This window comes from Sceloporus occidentalis, unplaced genomic scaffold (assembly GCF_023333645.1).
Source record: "Sceloporus occidentalis isolate IW3139 unplaced genomic scaffold, rSceOcc1.0.p SCAF_5, whole genome shotgun sequence".
In the NCBI taxonomy this organism is placed as follows: domain Eukaryota; kingdom Metazoa; phylum Chordata; class Lepidosauria; order Squamata; family Phrynosomatidae; genus Sceloporus; species Sceloporus occidentalis.
Genome location: NW_028316985.1, coordinates 119,348,392 through 119,371,784, shown reverse-complemented (window position 1 = coordinate 119,371,784; position 23,393 = coordinate 119,348,392). Strand labels below are relative to the sequence as shown.

Below are 23,393 nucleotides of genomic sequence, written 5' to 3'. Positions count from 1 at the left end.
GTATTTTCACTAGTCATATTATCAAACAGCATATATCAATCCAACAGTACGTGTGCATTTTGTGCTATTTCCTTTCATTTTTGTACCTGAAAAGCTTTTCTACCAAAGGCAGGCTTTCTACTCCCAGAGGCTGTCGATATCCCAACTGATCCAAACGTTTCCTTAGATTAATGAACTTTCGCTCCGCAGCTGTACTCATTCTGAAGATATTTTAAGCAGAATGGTCTGGGGTTAAAAAATCAGAATCTGCAGATGATTTAAAAACAAATACATTATTATGTACATTAACATAAACATGGAGAATCAGGACTGGCACTTACTGTATATGCTCATGTATAAATATAGAAATTTTAAGTCAAAAAAACTGACCCCAATAACATGAGTTAACTTATCCATGGATCAATGTAAGTATCATACTCTTAAAGTTTAAATGTTACTTCTTTTTTAAAGAAGATAATGGCATGTGAGGGTGGAGAGTAGGAACTAATACACCTTGTTCTGAAAGTAACACCTCATTAGAACATTGTTGTTTTTTAAAGAGATACAACCAGGGCATTACACCAGAGTGAGTGAGACAAGCATAGTCCAGTATTAAGTACAAACTCAATACACATACTAACAATGTCTACATAAAAGAAGATGCTACATGTCAAGCAGGTTAAATGAGAGGACATTCCAAAATTAGTTATTGACTAAGACGGCCAAGATTCAAACCTATACTCAGTTATTAAGCTTTCCAGGAGACCTTGGACAGTCGCTGTTAGATTAACATCAGGACAAATCTAGAACGATGTTGTTGCATCATTAAAGCTACCCTGAGCTGCAGCGCATATCAAAAAACGTATGCCCTGGTGGGCAGTGGTTAAATGCCTGTACTGCAGCCACTCACTCACAAACCACAAGGCTGTGTGTGAGTTCAATACCAGCCAGGGGCTCAGGGTCGACTCAGCCTGGCATCCTTTTCAGGTGGCTAAAATGAGTACCCAGCTTGTTGGGGGCAATCAGCTTACACACTGTAAACTGCTTAGGGAGTGACTGACTACGACTGAGAACCTCCCATTTGATGAAGCCACTATTAGAACAGAATATGGTTCCCAGTTACCAAGGGGGAGGTCAGGCAAGGATGCACTAGCACTCTACTGGTTCGAATCCATGGATGCTCAAGTTCCATTAAATACAATGGGGGAGTAAAATGGCGTCCCTTACATAAAATGTCAAAAGTAACGTTTGGGTTTGAGGGCTAAATGACCAGGGAGATTTTAACTCGAGAGCGCGGTTGAGATTTGAGGCCTTGTAGGCCCCGTTTCCATGGCGACGCGGGGGGGGTCCGGGCGGGTGATGACGTCACCCGGGCCGCCCGGGTGACGTCATCACCCGCCCGTCGCCCGCGTCGCCATGGAAACGGGGCCTACAAGGCCTCAAATCACGGCTGCCCTCTCTCTTTCTGTCAGCACACCGGCCCTTTCCCACTCCCACTCACCAGCCTCGGACGTACATCTCGTCTACTTTCGTCCGGTCTTTCCTCCGGGGATAAAAAAAAAATAAAAGAGCGGTTGGGCCTAGCCTACCGTTTGAAAATGGCGCGCGGAGCTTCCGCCCGGCGTGCGTCGTCGTCCCAGCAACGCCGTTGGAGGAGCGCGAGCTCTGGTCACGCCCCCCGAACTGCCCAGTTGGTTCTCCCCCTCCCTCCCTGCGACAGCTCCATCATCATCCCACAGCGGCCCCTGCTGGATAGTATTGGGAACGACACTGATTCCTGCTCGCTTCAGCTGCTCTGCTCATAATAAACAACTTTGTATCAGTGGTCCCCTTTGATTCTGGACTTCATCTCCCAGAGGCCTCAACCATGTTGGCCAGTGGTGTGGGATGCTGGGAGATGAAGTCCAAAATCCCTCAAAGAGCGCAGTTTGGGGACTACTGAACTATATTGACCAAAACACACACACACTACAGGGATATCATGCAGTTTAAGAAATAGACCGCTTTAACTGCCCCAGGGAATCATGGGAATTGTAGTTTTTTGTGGCACCAGAGAACTGTGTCTGATAGAGAAGGCTAAAAGTCTCCCAAAACTACATTTTTCAGATTTCCCTGTTAAGAGTGCGAGAGGTCCAAAACACACACTGCAGAAATAACCCAGTTTGAGACCGCTTTAACTGCCATTTGACTCAGTGCTAGAGCATCCTGGGAATTGTAGTTTGTTGTGGCACCAGAGCTTTCTGTGACGGAGAAGGGTAAATGTCTCACAAAATTAGTTTCCCAGAACTGCATCCACACTGGATAAATAATCCGGTTTAAGTGCCATGGCTCAATGCTGTGGGATTCTGGGAATTGTAGTTTGTTGTGGGGTCCAGAGCAGAGTTGTTAATGTTCCTTCCTCCTATTGCCATTCTTCCCTTATCCGAGTCTAAACCTGCTCTTAACATCAGCTCAGGACATACACTGTTGTGGCAGGCAGTGGGTTAAAAATAACAATTAGCAATCAGCTTTAGTTGGTGCAAAATGCAACTGCTGATTAAATGGCTGAATCCACACTGCAGAAATAAACCAGGTTGACAGTTTTAACAGCCATGGCTCAATGCTGTGGGATTTGCAGTTTTGTGAGACATTTAGCTTTATGTCAAACTGGATTATTTCTGCAGTCTGGATGTAGTAGCTCTGCTTATTGCTTGCATGGGTTTGTGTTGATGCTATTCTAAGACTGAAAGACCTGCATCTTTCAGCAGACAGTAAAACAGTAGACTAAAAGAGCCAATGTAGCACATGCAGATAGACAGACAGACAGACAGACAGCACTGTATTAGGACTAGGGTTCAAAGCCCCTCTCAGCCATGAAAACCCACTGGGAGACCTTGGGCAGGTCACATTCTCTCAGCCTCAGAAAATGGTAAACCCCCTCTGAAGAAACTTGCCATGAAAACCCTGTGATACGTTTTAGAGTTGCCATAAGTCGGAAATGACTTGAAGGCACACAACACACACACACTGTAGGAAACTCATTTGATTTAATGTGGCACACGTTGCCTATTCCCAGGATACAAGTGCTAATATTTGGGGATTATTAAATTGTATGTGTTTGATCATATTGCCTTCATACAAGAAATTTAAATGCAAGAACAGCTCTGATATAGTGACATCAGCAATGCTCTGGAAAGGTGGCTGTGTGGGTAGAGGAAACCAACTGTATCTAATTAAATGTTTTGATTCTGCCTAAAGGGAGGAACAGTAATGTAGGAACCCCGGGTTAATTCTGCTATGTGGCATCAGCGCAACAAATGAACAAACAGTGCCACTTGCCCAGTCCTAATCACGCAGAAGTCAGGATCATATAGCTCTTCAGATATTTCTCACCACTGACTGGGGCTAAAGAGAATTGCAATCCAACAACAGCAGGAGGGCAACTCTCATATACAGAAATGTGAATAAAAATCATCTGTTTTCTCTGCAGCGTCACTCTCATTTGAGTGTCTTCAAGTTAAGAACTAGTAAGTACGGCTGAGCTGCATTACACAGTTTGATACAGAAAAATATAGAAACAAAAATGAAATCAAGGCTATGGCCCTCAGTCCCCTTTCTTGTTTGTTCCTGATACATTGGCGAGCAACAGTAATATTGATTGCCCTGTTTTTTCTTAGTGCAGTAAGGTCAAGCATTTACTGTCTTCACTGTGTTCTATCTAGAATCATGGACAGAGAAATCTGAGCCTTTTTAAAAAGCACCACCACAGATCTTGTCTTCAATAAAAGTAAAAGGCAGACCCTTTAGTCTACTTTCATAGTATTTCCTGTTAAATCTGACAGCACAATCCAATGATGTACTGAGTGTGCATGAATCAACAATTCCCTGTTTCCTCTTGTAGACCCCCCCCCCAATAAACCTGCTTTGGGGGGCTAGGAAATTTGCCTGGAGCAGGTTTTAGAGCCATCGAAGAGACTGAATACATCGGTATTGGACAACTGAAGTACCATGTTAGATCTTGGCTTCAATTTATTCTGTTTGCCGTCCTGAGTCCAAGTGTTAGAAGTAACTGAAAGAAGAAATGTTGCTGGTGTCTCTTGCTATTGCTTTACCCAACCACCTTCTTAACACTTTGATCTAAAACTCATGCACACCATAGGACCAGAAATTCTAGCTATATATTCAAACAATCTTTCTATAACTGTGATTGATAATGTTTTACAGTTTTCGTCATAAATATGCTAAACTGAAGAACATGAAAGTTATTCCAGTGTTTCAAAGGAAATCTCAGCTAGCACCTCTCTCTCTCAGTAATAAAAGTATGAACCCCAAAATTGCAGTACAATCTCTGGATGCCTTGCTGAAGAAACAGCTGGCAACTTTCTTTGGTGTAATGCTCAGATACAGCTAATAAGCTGCCATAGGATATGTATGCAACTCCTTTGTAAATCGTTTTACTTCAGTTCCAAAGAATTACAACAACAGTCATGTAAGGTGATTCTGAAGATCATAAGCTTGGATCTTGCAACAATCAATATATTAACATGCTTTGATACAATACTTTTCCCCTATTTACAATAACCTCAAAATTGCATAACTTCTAGGAACTACAGTTGATTAGGAAAGCATATGAACTTAGTATGTGATGTACTAGAAATATACAGAGCTAATAATATCAACATGAAAAATAAAACTAACTAGACTGAATTACATGTGAAAATGTACAGTTTAACACTTTAAAAAAATGATAATTAATAGCATTTTAGGAAAGTCGCAAATAGATAGGATGAGGATGAGTTACAGTTACAGTTACTCATTTGAAATCTCAAAACGACAATATATCCAGTGTCAAACGTTCTTCCCAGTACGCCTGCTAGCTTATGCTTGGTGATTATTAGTGAGACTGTGCAATACTGGAGAAGTAGTCCAAAATGTCTTGGATAGTGAATTCCATAGTAATTCCAGATTCAGGATAACAACGGGCTATTAAGCCTTCAAAGTGCTTGTATTGCCGTATGAACTCATCTTGCATAGAATGCCACACCACCTAACAAACAGAAAGAAGTAGAGTTTTAATAATAGAAATACCGCCAGCGGTTCCAATCCAAATCTCCAATCCTGTCTATTAATTGGCATCAGTATTGCAAATACCAATACAAGAGAATATGCATGTGGAACTTTATCCAACATTTAATTCCATCAGGCATTACCTGAGATACACGCCTAGTTCTTTGGAAACATCTGTTCAGACTACCTTATGTCAAATAGCAGAAGAGTCTAATCTGCACTGCAGAAATAATGCAGCTTGACACCATTTTAACTGCCATGGTTCAATGATACAGAGTGCTGGGAATTGTAGTTTTGTGAGATATGTAACCTTCTCTGTCAGAGAACTCTGGTGCCACAACAAACTGCAAATTCCAGGATTCCACAGGATGGAACCATGGCAGCTAAAGTAGCATTAAACCGCATTATTTCTGCAGTGCAGATGCATCCAAGACCAGGTACATAACTAAATGTGTCTACACACATGTTCCCTTCTCCATTTAGAACACTAACATCAGAGACAATAATCTACCACATTTCTCCTTGATATGCTAGTTTTCTAGGAAAATAATATTTTTTATGATTATAACCATCAGTCACAGGAATCTGCACCAAGCATATAGCAATAGCAAGTAGCAAGTTTCCATACCATTTATCATTGCTCTTAAGCATTCCCTAAGTGGTTTACAATGCCTAAGCTAATTGCCCCCCAAAAGCTTGGTACTAATTTTAGTGACCTCGGAAGGATGCCAGGCTGAGTCGACCCTGAGCCCCTGGCTGGTATTGAACTCACAACCTTGTGGTTTGTGTGTGAATGGCTGCAGTACAATCTAATGCTTCTGCTGCTTCTCTGTTCTTCTTTTTGTAGCAGGCAAAAACATTCTTGTGCCATCAGACCTTTTCAGACTGATGAGGGTTGAGCTTTTAAATGCTGTGAAAGAGCCAGCGTGGCAAAATGATTTGAGTATTGGGACTACAACTCTGGAGACCAAGGTTCGATTCCTGCTTAGCCATGAAACTCACTGGGTGACCTTGGGCAAGTGACATGCTCTTAGCCTCAAAGGAAGGCAGTGGCAAACCCCCTCTGAAGAAACATGCCAAGAAAACCCCATGATAGATTCGCCTTAGCGTCGCCATAAGTCGGAAATGACTTGAAGGCACACAATACACAAACACACAAATCAGATTTTAAGGTTTGTATAGTTTTTAATATACTCTAATTTTTAATGTTTAACTTTTTAAAACTGTTTAATTGTTTTTTAAACTTTGTCTCTACATCTTAATGCTTTCATATTGTTTTAAATCTGTTGTTAGTTGCTTTGAGCTCCTATATCGGGAGAAAGGTGGGATTTCAATAAATAAATAAATAAATAAATAAATAAATAAATAACAACTCTGCCTGTGAAGGTGGGGGGAATCAAGATCCCCTGAGTTTGATGCCACAGACTTGGCCTTCAAATACATTCTAGCACACGCTTAATCAGATATGCTCTGAATCTACTACCAACATCACTACAGTCTCTATTTAATCACCACCACTACTAAAAAACCAAACACACGCTATCTCAGCATGTTTATAGACTAAAACCACAACAGGACTTTCTAAAAAGTGGAGACCTAGTCTCCATAGTTATTCCTACCTATGGCCACATACAGACAGGCCAAAATAAAGCTGCTTCGGGTCACTTTGGAGGGAAACTGTTTAAACGATGCATGCTTACTTAGAGTCTGGAAGCCGCGCCAAGCCACACTCCAGTCATTAAGACTAGATTGTGGGTTTGGCGTGGCTTCCGGACTCTTAGTAAGCATGCATCATTTAAACAGCTTACCTCCAAAGTGACCCGAAGCAGCTTTATTTTGGCCTGTCTGTATGGGGCCTATGTTATTCCTGCCAGACACCCCCCAACTCTGCATTACACTCTAAAGAGAGAGACCAAGGATAGCTTAAAAAGAAGTATGCTATATTAACAAGGTTAATAAATATATGAATACCCTTGAAATCACACTCTGCATCTATTATATTACCTGAAGTAGGTTTTCTTCTTCACAGAGATGTTTATCCACCTTCTTGTAAAGGTTATCCAATCCCTTTTTCACTTCCTTGCCAGGATATTCCTTTATAACTTTTCTTAGCTCTTGCTTATTGAAGGCCAGTTGGTAGCTCACTTCCTCTTCTCTCACACCTTGTGCCACACGAGCTTCAACACCCTCAAAAAAATGCTGAAATGAGATAACCATAGTTTATTATTTAAATCCAAGGGGAAAAAAGGAGGATGTTCATCAGCCATATACATCTGGCAGCAAGCCTAGTTTATACCTTAAAACCTGTTAGAAAACTTTTTATATATATTTCACTGTAACACTGATCAGGTTATATTACTTGTAATTAGATCATGAACAATAAATCATAAGAAACACATAGCCACAAAAGTATACGTTCTCTGTCAGTACACCAAAGATAAACCCCACACCTCCACTGTATGATTTAAGAATTAAAATTTGAATTAAATTTAAGATCTTTAACAACCCACAGGTTTTCTGTTCCTGAACCCAATGAACTGCTGAAGAAGCAAGCCATGTCCTAGAATGTCTTGTTCTGAGTCCTCTGTTTCCACAACAGATTTTTTTTCTTCCCTGAATTTCACTATGACCCTATTGAAGAACAGTACAACAAAAGCCATCAGATAATCCTCTTGTGGCAGTGGTCAGTGTGACACTTATTTTTGAAGGTCTGTTATTCATTTAATTGTCTTATCACTTGTAGAGTAGCATTTTACTCTTATCAATATTGTCTGCCCTACTAATTAATGTGTGTGTGTTTTAATAGACAAAGGTATAAGCATTGTAAAAATAAAAAATAAAGGTCACACTTTGGCACAAAACCATCATGTCATCTGGGTAGACCTCTATAAACCCCTTAAATTCCATTGCTGTGGCATGATTTTGTCATTATATACTTCCATGGACATGAGAAAATCAATTTACATGACATCATAATAAACATTATTTGGAAGGCTCAATAATCTCACTACAAAACAGAACTAGAAGAGGGGTAATCTCCAGATATTATTGACCTGTAGCTTCCACCAGCTTTACCCAGCTCACACAACATTAAGAAGAAATAAGAATTGCAATACAACATCTCAGGAACCACACATGAAATGTTTACACAAATATCTAGTAGTGAGATGATATTTCCTCAGTGTTGTGGGTAAGAATACAACTAGAAGCCCATCTGATAATATGTGAAACTTCCTATTTTCAGCACAGAGTTGTAAACACCCAACCATGAATATGATAGAACCCTTTGAAAAACAATTCATATTCATGGAGTAATCTTTCTCTATTCTCCACCTCAATACTGTTTTCAAAATTTCTGATACATATTAGAATTTCTCACCAACTATATATACAGCCAAGGCTCTAAATTACCATATTTAAGGACAGAAAAAAAAAAAAGAATGGCCCATCCCTCTGCCTTAAGAGGAAAATCCAGATAAAAACTATTATTTGTTTCATCCTAGAATTAAAAAAATAAATGAAACTCTTACATTTAATTTTTCAAGTGGCTGTCCCAAGGAATAAATGACATATGACTGCAGATGATCTGTGTATTTCTGTTTAGCTTCTTTTTTCTCAGCATCCAGACATGAGATTTTCAACCGAGAGAGTGTTGCAAAGATGTGGTGAAAATTCTCCATCATGACCACATCCCGTGGTGTCTTTTGGCTTTCATTTGCTACTTTCTCCACTACAAAACAAACACATTCATAGCAAACACATGCTATAGACTAGGAATCTACACACACCAGTGTTTACATAAGCAGTTCCTAAAAACATGTATTTAGTTTTCAAGTCAGTCAGTGATAAGCATGTAATTTTTACAATCTTAGTATGAAATAAAATAACTCAGTCTACAAAGAAATCTTTAGATGGCTATTGATAAAAGTACAAAAAAGGAATGTAACCTTTTAGTTATTTATTAAGTACCATAGAGTCTCATGCAGAGGTTAAATGCACATTTATTATTATTATTATTATTATTATTATTATTATTATTATTATTATTATTATGTTTTATTTATATAGCGCTGTAGATTTGAAATTGCTTTATTCAGCTAATTCACCTCCACTGTAAGTTTTTTCCTTAGTAACTGTCTTAATGAAATAATCTTTATCTACATGGGAGAGTAGTTGTCAGCAGTTAAATTAATAAAGATAATTTACTCACTCACTGGGCTGAGCTGAGACAATGTGATGTATCTTCATTTATTAATAATGCTACAATACAAATACACGGCTGGCAGATACAAGAATAAAATTACTTTAAGAGTTACCGATACTGTAATCTTACAGATGTCTACTCAGAATTCCTACCAATTAATGGGGCTTACTCTCAGAAAAAAAGGAGATAGGATTCCTTAAATAAGGTTATTGATTTATTTGACACAAGTGACCACCGACTTTATCATAAGATGGCTCTTACCATTAGTGAAGACTCCTCTAATAAGTTTCAAGTAGGCTTTATCTAGATCTCCTCTGCGTTCAGCATTTTTAAAAATAGATTCAGCTAGTGCCGCAAACTCTTCAAATTCAGCCACAAAGGGAAGAATTCCAACTTTGCTTTTCTTGGATATCTTTACATCTTCCATCTGTTTTATCTGGTTGCTCTAAAATGAAAAAGCAAAGAAGACAGATCTTCACGTTTGTTTTACATTTATAACAGGGTAGAAAAGATACTTATTCTAAACTGACCAAAAAACATAAAGAGGGAACAGGCAGATGCATTAAATTGGAAACCAACTAGAAAGCAACATGTAAGTTTTGTATACAAAGGAATTAAAGATATGTTTACAACAAAGAAAGAATTATCAGGCAGTGTTAAGCTGGAAATGAAGGTGAGAAGTTAATGTCTTCAAACTAAAGGCACCACTTCTGAATTGGTCTTTCATGATAACAATGTCAGGCATTCTGTACTATAGGCATTCCTGCTGGGGAACTTTAATTATAATATGCACTATTTACCTATAGCTCTCTAATCCCCACTGGAAGTTATACAGTCCTTCTTGAACTGACCTCTACATATTTTTAATGTAGTCTCTTTTGCTACCTTTCTACAGTACTGAGAAATTCTGTCTCAAAGCATGTTCAGTACAAGAAAACTGACTGCAATCAGAAGCTGGCATGTTGTTAATTTACAGCTCTCGTCATCATCTACCACTGACTATCCTGGTTACAACTCATGGGAGCTTCAGTCCAACACTATCTGGACAGCTACACATTCCCTGCTTTTGTTCTAAGAGGTAATAGCAACTTTCCCTCACTGCCAAATAAACAGATCTATGGTTTAGCAGAGAGATGGAAGGTTTAACTGTAAAACACAGAGACCCTATGCTCAAATACAGAAAACTGATTTAAGGCTGAAGCTTAGTGGGCCTGAAGAATTGTATTGTTTTAGCCCTTGGGCCTTTATTTATCTGCTAGAATATTCAAACTGCATACATAAACATATTTTGGACCATGGATACAATGGTCTTAATTTAATCTAGTCCAACTACAGTAGATCTAGTGACTCAATGGAACTTACATATGTATTCACTTTTCGAGCTCCCTGCAGTTGATTGGGACTAATTGGATTCAGGCGAATGTTGTCAGGCATATCAAAGTAGGAATCTATCATTTATCAGGAGTGGATAATTGTTGGGGGTTAAGGAGATGTAAAGGCCCTGGGGGTTACATGTGAGCTGCATGTTGTATTCTCTCCACCATGATTTAAATGCTACAACACATAGGATAAGGTGGGGACTGGATGACATGCTCTTCCTGCCTCCTTGGTGGGACTGGGCTGCTTGGGGGACCTGTGAGTGTTCGTTCCTCCCTTGCTTCAACACCTGCCTCAGGGAGGATGTAGGCAAGCCTGCCTTTTGTTCCTTTGTGGGACTGGGCTTCCTGCCTCCTTAAATAAGAAGTTTTATCCAGTTTGTCCATTATGTACAAAAATGAATTATTCAAGCTGTTAAAAACTTACTATGCACTTGTCAAAGTTCCTTTTGACAGTCACCAAAACATTTCCAAGTGTTGTGCTGAGGAAGGATGTTGGATCTACATTTTGTGCTGTCCACACGTGGTGACTCATTTTCACTAGCATATAAAGGGAATTAAAGCTATCAATCTTGTCTCCCAGAGCAATAAGGTTATTTAGCTCTGGCTCAACACACCGAAATATTTTTATCATCATCTGTCGGATCATATGATTCCTGTAAAATATGGAGTGAAGATACATTAAGTGTTAATCGGAAGCAGTTCTGTAGTGTAATCATCATTATTTTAGATGTCTACAGTTACATTTCAAAACGGTATAACTTATATTTCTACAACTTAGGAAACTGCCTTACACAGGATGAGTATCCTTCATCTGAAATGCTTGAGAACAGAAGTGTTTTGGATTTTTTTGGATTTTGGAATATCTGCACATACATAATAAGATATGGAGATGGGACCCAAGTTTAAACACAAAATTCATTTATGTTCATATACACCTTATATATGTAACTTGAAGGTAATTTTAAACACAATATTTTTAATAATTTTGTGCATGAAACAAAGTTTGTGTACACTGAACCATTAGCAAGCAAAGGTGTCACTATCTCAGCAATCCATGTGGAGAAGTTTGGATTTTGGAGTATTTCAGATTTCTGGATAAGGGATACTCAACTTGTGCCAGGTCAGACTAATTGTTGATCTATCCCAGCGCTGTCTTCTCACTGCCTCATTGGGATCTTATCCAAAATTCTTTTGCATAATTTAATACCTAGTACTTTTAACCATGAATATCAGGAACTAAATCTGGGAACTTGTGGACACACCCATGGTTCTCTTTCCAGGGCCTCCCCTCAAAGAAATATCAAATTATTTATAATTTGAGTTAATTCCCATATTGAAAAACAGTTTTTATCAGTTCCATTCTTGGAATGCCACTGTGAAGAAGGCCAGTTTTCCTTCAGTATCACATGAATTAGCCAACTCTGATCAGGGATTTTAAACTGATTCCAGTGACATAACCACCCCAGCTGTCTAGTTTGCAGAATTTACCACATACTTTACCATACCTTGGTCTCAAATAAATTTGGTATGTATTGTTCAGAAGTCTTGTTTAAGAAAACCTCTAATGTAAAATTCTGCATTTCTTCTTATGTGGGTAGAATAATATATATGCAATATTTCATAGGTAAAGAGACAATGAACAGGTTTATTGTTCTGGCTTCAGGAAATACTTCTTCCCCTATGAGAAGCAGCATCCACTTTTAAGGTTGTCAGTTTATTCAAACTACATCCAGTTTTGGATGATCAGAAGCTAACAGCATTAAACAACAGAAACATACTCAGAAGATATTGACTGTGGGCCACTGGCACTGTGCACTCTCGATAAAGTTCCTCCATCAATCTCCTCAGCATCACTCTGGAAAAAAAAGTGATGGTTTACATGGAAGTCACTCCAGAGTTACATACATTCAATTTTTGAGTCTATGTTAGATACTAAGAGACATACCACTGGTGTTCCCAGAATGCTAAGGTGTTGTTGAAGTTTGAAGAATTTACTTATGAAGTCTTGTTCTGCCAAACACAGTGGCTCTAGTTGACTTAGGACTTGTTCAAAAATCTACAAAGTTCAAAATATATGTTTAGCACAGAGAACTGCAAATGTCATTAAATCCAACTGAGCAGCTATCTATTTATTGACCATGATAAAAAGATGATACTGGAATGAGGAATGGAGAGAGGCATGTGCATCTCCTTTGATGTTCGTTCAACAACATATCTCAAACACCTGGAAAGGTGAACTGACACAGAAAGTGAACAACTTATGCTTAACCACCGGCATTTCTGACCCCATCAAAGGAGTTCACACGGTTCCTGCAGAGCTTCAGCTGAAGTGTTTCGATAAAGTGTAGTTCAGTCACCCAAGGACAAAGATTTCATACAACTAACAGCAATACTAATGGCTAGAGTCCAGATATAATTTCTGCTACGTGTAGTGTAGCACAGTGAATTTGTTTCTAAAACTAGTAAAAATCAGGACTGTATCTGCTTCTACAGTAACAAATCGTTACAGCTACATGTCTGAAGCTATATAGAAGGGGTTGCACCACCCTTTCTTTTGAGACATATGAGCTCATTCTTGTCCTATATTATCTGAACACTATAAAAATCCGTAACTATAAAAAGCGGCAATATCTTTAACAACATTCTTAATTATGTTCAATCAAAATAACTAACAATACAGTATTCTACATAGCCTTTTGAATTATGTATGTGTAAATAAGGAATATCTGCTGGCCCAACTCCTCACCCCACCATAACTTAACAGACAGCAGTTGGATTGGCTGAAGGAGATCTGTTTAGCTGCCAATTGGAGCACAAGGAGGATTATGTTTCCAGCCTCCTCCCACCAGTGGGCAAGGATGCAAAAAGGTGCTTCTGACTGTCGCAGCTTTGCTTCCTAGTGGAAGGGAGTGGAAATGTCATCCTCCTTGCTCCCTAATCAGTGACTGAATCCTTTCTTCAGTCTGGTTGCTGGCTGTTAAGGCAGATTTGGGGTGGGCATTTACACAGCTTTACAGTAAGACTATGTACTCTTACTGAATACAGAGCAGTTATGGATTTTGAACTCTAGGTTGTGAATCCATAACTGCAATACTGAATGCCTGCAAGCTGTATCTGATACACTGGATACAAAAGCCATTTTTCTTCTCAATAAAACCAGTACCTCTCCAATGTAATGTACAATATTTCTTTCTCGTGCTGCAAAGGTAGTAGTTGTACATTCACACTGAAGTATATTTTTGTATGTATTTTGAATTGTATTGTGCATGTTTCATGTTAATTTTATACTGTTTTAACTGGATTATTTTAATTGTTTTAAATTTTTGTTGTGAAGTTTTTAAAGTGTTTGTGAGCCACCTTGGGTCCCTTTCTGGGAGAAATGAGGCATAAAAATGAAAAGAAATGAAATAAATCAATAAAAATAAAAGTACCTCCCACTTGCACTGTCCTGGTTTCTGGAAGAAGCAATAGCAATAAGAGTGTGTGTGTGTGCTGTCTATGCTTCTTCCAAGTGACTTGGAATTTCAAATACTATCTTTTTGTTGTGGGAAGGAGAAAAACCAGCAGAGGATCTCCCATGTTACATATAAAACAAAAGAGATGGACACCATGACACTTGTGAAAGTTATCTTTCTATTTTGCTTCTGAAATTATGGCATGCAGCACATGCCCATCTTACCTTATCAAACTTAGTTCTATCAGCCACATCAAGGTCTGATGCAGACATGTTCCCCATATCCAGCAAAGAAGATGACTGAGACCTGCGATTTCCTGAACTCTGAACTGTGAGCTTGTTTAAGCTGGAAGTTGAACCTGTCAGTTTCCCAGAGCTTCCATGAAGGCCTATGATAATAATTAAAACTGGGTAAAGAAGCCATACTACACGAACAACATAGCACTCTGCAATACAGTAAGTATTGTACATTAAAGAGCTTTTCTGCCCCTCTGTCTACCGACCGTCAGTACTTTACCTACATAATAGGCAGAATGACTTTGCACTCACACATTTTTTCACTTAGGTGAAACCACATGGAAGAAACTGTTCAGAAACAACACTTAATGACAGACACTTGGGATCAGCAAATACAAGAACTAGTGTAGGGCCAATAACATTCCAGAAAAGAGTACAGATAACGGGAAGACAGAAAGGCATTTCATTAAGGGGCATCTTCTAGAAGCAAAGCAGAACAAAAAGCATGGAATTACTATTTCCTTCAAAAGAAAATAGTACCACACACCTGCTAGAAAGATAAGGAAAGCCCCCTCCCCATGTTCTTAAGACCTCTTTCAGTAGTAGCATGACAGTTGCAAACTACCCTTAACAGACAATTTGTCAAGGAGATCTTATTTACTACAAAAGATTTTGGGAAGTCCATCTCTGACTATGTACAGTAATTATATATTCATGAACCCTTCAGTTCAGTTACAAAGAAATGGAAAAAAACATACATGCTATGCAACTGTATTGCTTTACTATGGCAAGTTTTATATTTTTCTGTGATAATTTAAAAGCAAAAGATGGGACTTTCTAACCCCCTGTTGTGTGTTTTAGCTCTTGAATTTGTATCCACACACATATATGCCACCACTGTGGGGTAGGGAATTCACTGACACTTTGTAGTTGTGTATGGATGAAAACTAAATCATAGCTTAGCTTTGTGAGACTAAACCTACGCATGGCTTAGATTCTAATGCTCCCTCTCATTCCTCCGGTGGGGCTCCATTTATATTAATCAGAGCTAAATTTGTTATCCAATCTCTAAACTAGGATTAATCTTAAATACTGTTAAATGTAACAATCCAAGTTTACAAACTGCTTTAAATTTAGCTTGGCTTAGTTAACCATATCTTATATGATCTACAGCTTGGCTGGGTTCACACAGCAGAGCAAGTAGCAGTAAAACTAAAATGGAAGTGAATGTTTCCCAACTCCTCCTTGTAGCCACACTGGTAGATTGTACAAACACAAGGGTCAACCTTGAAAGCTAAGCTATGTTTTAGCACTACCTATGAGCCTGGCCAGTGTTTAATGCAGGAGGTGGGAATCAAAAATGGATCTTTATGTGATCAGAAATGCTTTTTGTTTGTGCTACAGAATGGTTGAATTCAAGTTAATGAAAATATATAAACTGGTCCAAGCAGCCACCTGCAGCATAATAGCATCTTAAATACTTACGGTAATCTACAACAGCTTCGTGAAGTCACTGTAGCCTCCAGCCACACAGTGTTGCCACAATTCTGCAACCAAGCAGCAGCATGATAATGTTCTATGCACGAACAATGTATGATGGAGGTTACAGGTGATTTAACACCCATGCAGATGGTGGTGTCATGGGTTCTATTTAAGTAGCCATCATGCCACGAATCCCAGGACTGTGGAAACTGGCCACCTCAATTCAAACTGTTTGAAACAGTTCTTTTACTCTGCGATGAAAGTACACTCAGCATTTCAGATTATTGGAGGACTATATTTTTGAAATAGGTTAGGCTACTGCAGTGGAAACTTTTGGCAATTATTAGAAAACCACTGGGTATAAATGGCTATGCAGTCTGAATTTAAGTTAAGAAAGGCCCTAGGGGTAAGGGTGGAGAACCAGTTTCAACCCAAGGGCCAAATTCAACCTCACAAAAACTCTTGGGAGTAGTATTCCACTCATGGGTAGGGCCAAAAGCCAGGACCCCAAGATACCATCATATTTTAGCTTAAGGCTCTTACTGCTAGAAATTAAGTCACAGGTGTGACATTCAGTCTTTCAGAATGGAGGAAAGAACTTTACAAAATGTAGGAAGCCACCAAACATGGCATCATGGGTAAGGGGATTTGGGGATCTAGGAAACTTTAAAAGGGCAGTCTGACACTCCAGGAGAACCAGATTAAGCCCCTCCAATAGGTTTCTCATTCCTGCCTAAAGTAGAAAATTATAACTAGGGGTGGAACACTTAGACTACAAAGGCACTTCTACAATAGCAAGGATTGTGTGGTATGGAAGAATCCCACACCAGTAAGATTCCTTCAGTTTCCTTTTTTGCAGTCTCCATAATGGATTTGTGATAACTCTTTGCTGTGGTGCTGCACAGCAGAGAATCTGCATGGATTAAATCACAGTTTAGTGTGACCTTTAGAAATTTAAGCTGTAAAAAGCTTGCCTCTAAAAATATCCTGCGTACACATAGCCTATGTTTAAAAACACAATTCTGTTGAATTTGGCATATAGTTCAAGATCCCACTGGATATCTCCTGCAGGACTCAACTATTATATTTTGCTAACCTCCTAGATAAAAATGTAGCTTTCCTGTAGCAGACACAATTTTTTGCAAATACACTACATCCAACAATTATGGAGTTAACAGGTTTTGCCATGACAAGTACTTTTCATGAAGACACGAATGCATTGGCAATAACCACTTTAAAGCGCTAGTCATACTCACTCTCTGTTTCCTGTTTGACAGCACTTTCTTTTCGTGGTAGTGTAGCTGGGATGGATTAAGTTGCAAGCATCAAAGACAAAGACAAGTTAAAAATGCATTTTGCACAAACCATGCACGAGATGCAAGTTAAGCACTAGCTGGAAAGAAACATGCAGAGAACTATGAGAAGCAAGTAACTACAAGTTGCAAACACACAGCTGGGGAGGTACCAGTCTAGGATATTTCCTATACAGAAAATATGTACAAGCTGCCAATGATTTTCTAATTTTTATTTAAATGAGGAAGAACAAACCAACAACAGTGAGCTCTAACTATACGAAGGGCTCTGTGATGCCAGCTGTGTTTCTAGGTGCACCAGATGTAACACAAGATGTGACACAGAAGTGATCTTGTTCAAGGTACGTACTTAGCTGCCCAAAGAGATGACTGAATGTTTACTACAGAAATGTGCTCCAAGATCCTTTATTATCCCAAGGTTATTCAGGGACAGATTTTGGATTCATTACCATTTTATTAACAATGGCTGCTCATAGCCAGAATTTTCACAGTCTTCTTATACTCTTATACAACATGGATGAGGAATGGGTAGCCCTCCAGATGTTGATAAGAGTGCAACTCTCATCATGCCTGGGCAGCATAGCTGACAGTGAAAGCTAATGAAAGCTGATGTTCAAAAACATCAGGAGGGCTACATATTGCTCATTCTTGATGTAAAACACCCATTTTCTTGAACACCTTTGTAGTGTGAAGACCAAGTGCCAAATGAAGCGACTGTTTTAACACTTCGTTGGGCCACAGTAGGAGGGCCTGCTTTTTAATGTAAACATTTATTTAAATGCCTATCTCCTATAAATCTGGCAAGCTTGGAGTTTCAGCTCATTACTGAGAACTTAGATGTGTTTCAGTGCCATAAATATATTTCCATATAGTATACAGAATTACAAGAAATATCTCCAGTCCTGAAATACAGTTAAAAGTGTACATATTTTTATTCCAATTCAAGTATACAGAACAACAAACACTTTAAAAGAATTAATCCCTACTCTTCCATCATGGTGGCACTGGGGGGCTGGCAGCATTTGTGCAGGCAAACTGTTCTTTGCTTTAACTTCCAAGTAGCTACCAATATATTTTTCTCTTTTGAGCGCTGTTGTTTTTTAATCTTTGCACTTCAAAAAATTTAGACTTCAGCTCTTAGAAATCTTCTTCATTGGCCATACTGACTAGGGTTCCAAAAAGTTTAAGTCCAAAACATTTGGAGGCCCAAAGGTTTAGGGCACATCTCTACACAAATACAAATCTGGCACAATTCAGTCTCTGTTAAAAGGGACAAACTGTCAGACAAAACATACAAAATCACAGAACATTTCACCCATTATTGAACAAGATTCCAATATTGCACTAACAATAGAAGGATAGGTTATATATGTAGATGATTTAATATACAATGTCTATAGAGAATATAGACATGCTATGCAATCCTATGCAGAAAAGAAGATTGCTCTTTATTCCATGAGTCTCGCTCCTAAATTAATGTACACTAGATTGCATCCTGAGTTTATCTTGGTTAAAATGTAAGATGTGACTGTGCAGCACTGCTTGGAAGTAAGGGAGTAAACGGGCACTCTGAAAAGGATTGAATTGCTTGAGCATATTTAGTATAATGGGAGATTGCTTTGAAAATAACCAGGGACCTGTTTTATTGCCACAGCTCATGGTGCCCAACAGTTCTCATTCGGGGCCTTTTGAAGCTGGTACAGATATAACTCCTCCCTTCTTATCTTTCATCTTCTCTGCCATTTTCCTTTCTATTTATTTTGTCTAAGGAAACTTGGCATCTAAAAATATTTTGCCATTGCTTTGTTGATTGCTGTAGTGGCATGGCATTGTGGTTTGGGGAGGAGGTGCACTTGTAACTGAGAAGATGTTTTGCTATTTTCATACTTGCTCTTTTTTTGCTGCTTGAAAATAGGACATGGTGCCTGCTTTTATGGATGGAGTGTCAATAAAGGATGGAGGATACGTGTGTGCGCGCGCAGGTGGATGTTTGTAAGCCTATACAGATGGAAGGAGTGTGACTCAATAGGCAGATGTGTATGGATGAGTGAGAATGTGTGGGATGAGTGAGAACATGTGGGATGACTCTTGCTCCACTCACTGCTAGTTTTATCCCTAAACAAACAAACAAGCTTCATTTATACTCATATACTGCTTCATACGGCCTAAGGCAGTGTCTAAGCGGTTTACAACTGTAAGCTAATTTGCCCCCAACAATCTGGGTACTCATTGTAGTGACCTCAGAAGGATGCAAGCCTGAGTCAAGCTTGAGCCCTTTTGCTGGTCTTGAACTCACAACCTTGTGGTTCTGAGTGAGTGGCTGCAGTACAGGCTTTTAACCACTGCGTCACCAGGGCTCCCTAGCCACCATTGGTATGCAGCTCCTGTAAAACTACCCCAGAAGGCCAAAGGCTCTTGACCTGAGTGATGCATGGCAAGAAGGCTCCTTGCTCTGTTAAGTTCCATCCTACTTCAAAGTTTCGGTGTATATTACATAAATTTCCACTTCTGTTATTGAGAAGAAAATAGGGCAAGAGAAACTTGGCAAGGCTAGTTAAAGCAAAGTTTCTCTTGACTATTCTATGCTCAGTTAAAAAAAATAGGAATGAAAAGCAACAAACTAGGGCAAGCTAAGAACTCTGACCTCTAATATAAGTCTTGTTGTGTAACTTCTCTCTACGTATATTCCATTTTAATGTAACTTGCCCTGTGTCGCATTGTTCAATGCTTCCTTTTTAGATGATGTTTTTAGAACCATCATAAGTTCCAAATAATTGCATTTGTGATTACAAGTACCACACTTCACCAAGAAGTCTGGCCCTGGGTCACCACACAGAAGATTTCCAGGAGTGTGTCTTCAAAATGTCAGGCAGCACTAAGCACAGCTAAATAGATAGTTGGGTGGCACCATTCAGGATTTAGAAGCATTTGTTTTGGACTACAGTTGCCAGAATCCCCAATCAACATGGCCACCTATGAGTAAAATTTCTTAAAATATTTGCTCACACCATTCCAATAACTGAAGTCACTTGTAAAAGCAGCAGTCTTTTGATCCCAATCTGACACTTTCTTCCATTTGGGATATAAAACTGAAAGATGAAACTCTTGTGAGAAACTTACCAAACTTTTTTCCTTCCTTCGTTGCGCCTGTCATTTTAATCTTGGCAACTTCAAAGAAATCCTTTATTTCCCTGTCATATAATCGGGATAGGTAATCCATATAGTTCTTAAAGGAAAAACACATGCAGAATAATAGGTATAGTTGTCTCTTCAAGAAGAGAAAACAAAGGACATATTTATAAGCATATTGGAGTTGTTCTGACAAATCAACAGATGCTTCTTTGCTCCGGAAACTAAGCTGGTAGTGACAAAATAAGAAAAGAGGGGACCTTATTTGACGTACCATGTTGGGGGCCATGGATATAATGGTCCTTACTGCTTTTCAAAGAAAAACAAGTGTAAGCTAGCCAACAGCTACTAATATTCAAAGCCTAATTCTTAAATCAGCAAATCATTACACTTAAAAATGCAAACAATATTTATTGAACAGTAAGCTTCGGCTGATACGACAGTTGCGTCCCTACCTGGACCGTAAGGACCTTGAATCTGTTGTACATGCTTTGGTAACCTCTCGATTTGATTTCTGCAATGCGCTCTACATGGGCAACCCTTGTACCAAACCCGGAAGCTGCAAATGGTGCAGAATATGGCAGCTAGACTGGTCGCTGGCAGTTCCAGGTCGGACCATATAACACCTATTTTAAAAGACCTTCACTGGCTGCCTATTCGCTTCCGAGCTCAATACAAGGTGTTGGTTTTGACCTATAAAGCCCTAAATGGCTTGGGCCCAGGGTACCTAGAGGACCGTCTCTCCCCATATAATCCGCCCCGCACACTCAGAACATCCAGGACAAATTTGTTGGAGGTCCCTAGGTCAAACTTTGCACGGACCTCACAGAGGGCTTTTGCCATCGCTGCCCCTTCACTTTGGAACAAGCTCCCTGTAGAGCTTCGCTCCGCCGCCTCACTAGATATTTTCAAGAAAAATCTGAAAACATATCTATTTCGGTTGGCCTTCCCACCTTAGTTAAATTGTTTATTTTCCTGCCCCTTATTTTTTTCCCTTTCGACCCCGGACCATTGTAAATTAATCTCTCTTTCCCTTTGCCCTTCACATGTGTATTTTATTGATTTCCTGTTCCTGTTCCTTGTAGTAATGCTTTTAACTTTTATATTGAATTTTTATCTTGTATTGTAATGTTTTAAATTTTGTAAGCCGCCTTGATCATAACTATGGAAAGGCGGGGTAAAAATAAAATTTATTATTATTATTATTATTATTATTATTAAGTGTGACTATAATGGTGCTCTCCATTTGTTTGGGAAGCCCAAGCTTTTGGAATGGTAAACTGCCTCAATGTGAAAAAACATACAGAGCTGGGTGCCCAGTGGATACAATCACCCTTTTACTTGACTTTGTTAACTTTATTTGGATCAAATTTTCTGGGTTACAGAAATACTACATAAACAATATGATTTGTGTACACATAAGCCAAACATCTTATTCTTAGCTTCAGCACCTAACAACTGTAGGTGAACTGGGGTAGAAATCTGTTGGTTAGCATTTCTCTATTTTAATTTTTTTTAATGGGATGAAGCACATCTTGCTTTGAAAATCTATACACTTCCAAGGCTTGAATGCAGGGGAAGAAAAGTGTCTGTGCAAAAAGAAAGGAGTGCAAAAAGAAATGACAAGGAGGCAGTGAGATTCAGAGAAACACAACAAAAAGGAGAGTGACAGATTTTCATATCTCTACATATGAGTACTTCAGAAACTGAAAATGGAATGCCGAATATGATAGGAAACACTAGTGACTACATAGGGCATGCCTTCCTCAACATGACCTTGAGAAATCAAACAGAAGAAACTTAGAACAAAGAGGGAACAGTGTTGGGGTGGCAAGGGGAATGCTCATTTGACAAGGTTCAAGACCAGTAGACCACACTCAGATGAATAATCCCATACTGTTGTTTTAAGTCATCAGAAGACAAAATTTTATCAAGTAAGCACCACATTCCATGTCCTATTTCACTTTAAGCCTCCCCCACCCTTTTTTTGAGCCACTCACCTTTGTGAGTCCTTCATATTTTCCATAATCCGTGTTCTTTAACCACTCCATAAGTTTGGCATATCGGAGCAAGTCCCTGTGGAAGGGATGATGGTTCGGTAATGTCAACTCAATGGAATGTTGAGCAAGAGTGGAACTTTGGTCATGGCCCTTGGCAGAAGAAAGTGGCAAAAGGAAGTTGTCTGAATGAATATTCCAGTAAAATTGCAAACCAGCAAACTTTCAGAAACTGTTAGAGAAAATAACTTTTTGCAAATTATTAAGTATGCCTTTCCAGCTTCTCCTTTCTGTACTCTAAAAGGCAGATAATGAGCTAAAGACATTTTGAAACAAATATTTAGATGTTAGAAATAATGTCTTGCAATCACAATGCATTTGTCTCATCAGGAGTTGCTTTTTCTGACTGAAATTTCAAGATTGGTCTGATTAACTTTACATTTGAGAAAAGGTTCAAAGAGAATTCCAATTTGACATGTTGATCACATCACTATGTGATGAAATATGAAAACTAAGAGTTTGGGAGGGTGCCTCTGGACTTTTGATCAACCCAAATCTTCCAAATTCCCTTTATTTTAAACGGCAAATGAGGAAAAGATTTCAACGTACATTTGATGTATACTTGTTAAAATGCAACTCCAGACAAGATGTTAAATACAAAACAATGCCAGTTAATAGACATCATTCACATACATTTCAGCTGCTCTGTCACCCATTCATCCAACTACCTGTGGAAACACGTTGCTTTGTTTATGTCCAAGACAGCCAACCTCTCAATTTGTTTCAGACATAATTTACAACAGAATACAGATGTTAAATACAATCAGCTCTAATATTCACATAGAGATCAAAGCCATCAGGTATCCTGTACACTCATGGTAAGCTCTTTCTTAGAGTGTGGTTCTCTATGTAGCCAAAGGAGCAAGATCTACACATGAAAGAGGTTATCAGTAGGCTTGGGGGAAATGCCAAGGTTGAAGAAATACAAGTATTTAGGAACAAATTCTACAGTGGGAGTAGAAAAACCAAAATGGCCCAATGAAATTTAAGTCTGCTTAGGGGCACAGATTTATAGACTGTTTGAGGAAAAGGGAGAAGATGGGACTAAATGAAACATTCCTGTTAGAGGACATTGCTGACTGGCATCCTAAAACAGGTGCATTTCACACTACA

General features: G+C 38.9%; 2 protein-coding genes across 13 annotated transcripts in view; both read right to left on the bottom strand.

Annotated features, from left to right (window-relative positions):
- CEP135 (centrosomal protein 135) overlaps nt 1–1,571 on the bottom strand; it is a 47,778-nt gene extending 46,207 nt beyond the window's left edge. For 2 of the 5 annotated variants that reach the window (XM_089525260.1, XM_089525264.1), the window contains exons 1-2: nt 1,481–1,571; nt 87–246 (exon numbers count right to left, since the gene is read on the bottom strand). In XM_089525260.1, the coding sequence (XP_089381386.1) occupies nt 87–199 (113 nt within the window). In that variant the 5' untranslated portion in view covers nt 200–246; nt 1,481–1,571. Of the gene's footprint in view, nt 1–86; nt 247–1,206; nt 1,296–1,480 lie in introns of those variants that run through there. The other 3 variants (XM_089525263.1, XM_089525261.1, XM_089525262.1) reach the window with 3 other exon arrangements.
- Nucleotides 1,572–3,969: 2,398 nt separating this feature from the next.
- Nucleotides 3,970–23,393, bottom strand: part of LOC149312742 (exocyst complex component 1) — a 36,199-nt gene continuing 16,775 nt past the window's right edge. For 5 of the 8 annotated variants that reach the window (XM_089525251.1, XM_089525255.1, XM_089525253.1 and 2 more), the window contains 11 exons: nt 22,224–22,373; nt 20,215–20,320; nt 17,038–17,082; nt 14,288–14,451; nt 12,554–12,664; nt 12,387–12,463; nt 11,033–11,261; nt 9,491–9,674; nt 8,556–8,755; nt 7,030–7,224; nt 3,970–5,005 (listed from right to left, as the gene is read on the bottom strand). In XM_089525251.1, coding sequence (XP_089381377.1) covers nt 4,853–5,005; nt 7,030–7,224; nt 8,556–8,755; nt 9,491–9,674; nt 11,033–11,261; nt 12,387–12,463; nt 12,554–12,664; nt 14,288–14,451; nt 17,038–17,082; nt 20,215–20,320; nt 22,224–22,373 — 1,614 coding nt within the window. In that variant the 3' untranslated portion in view covers nt 3,970–4,852. The remainder of the gene's footprint in view (nt 5,006–7,029; nt 7,225–8,555; nt 8,756–9,490; nt 9,675–11,032; nt 11,262–12,386; nt 12,464–12,553; nt 12,665–14,287; nt 14,452–17,037; nt 17,083–20,214; nt 20,321–22,223; nt 22,374–23,393) is intronic. The other 3 variants (XM_089525254.1, XM_089525258.1, XM_089525259.1) reach the window with 1 other exon arrangement.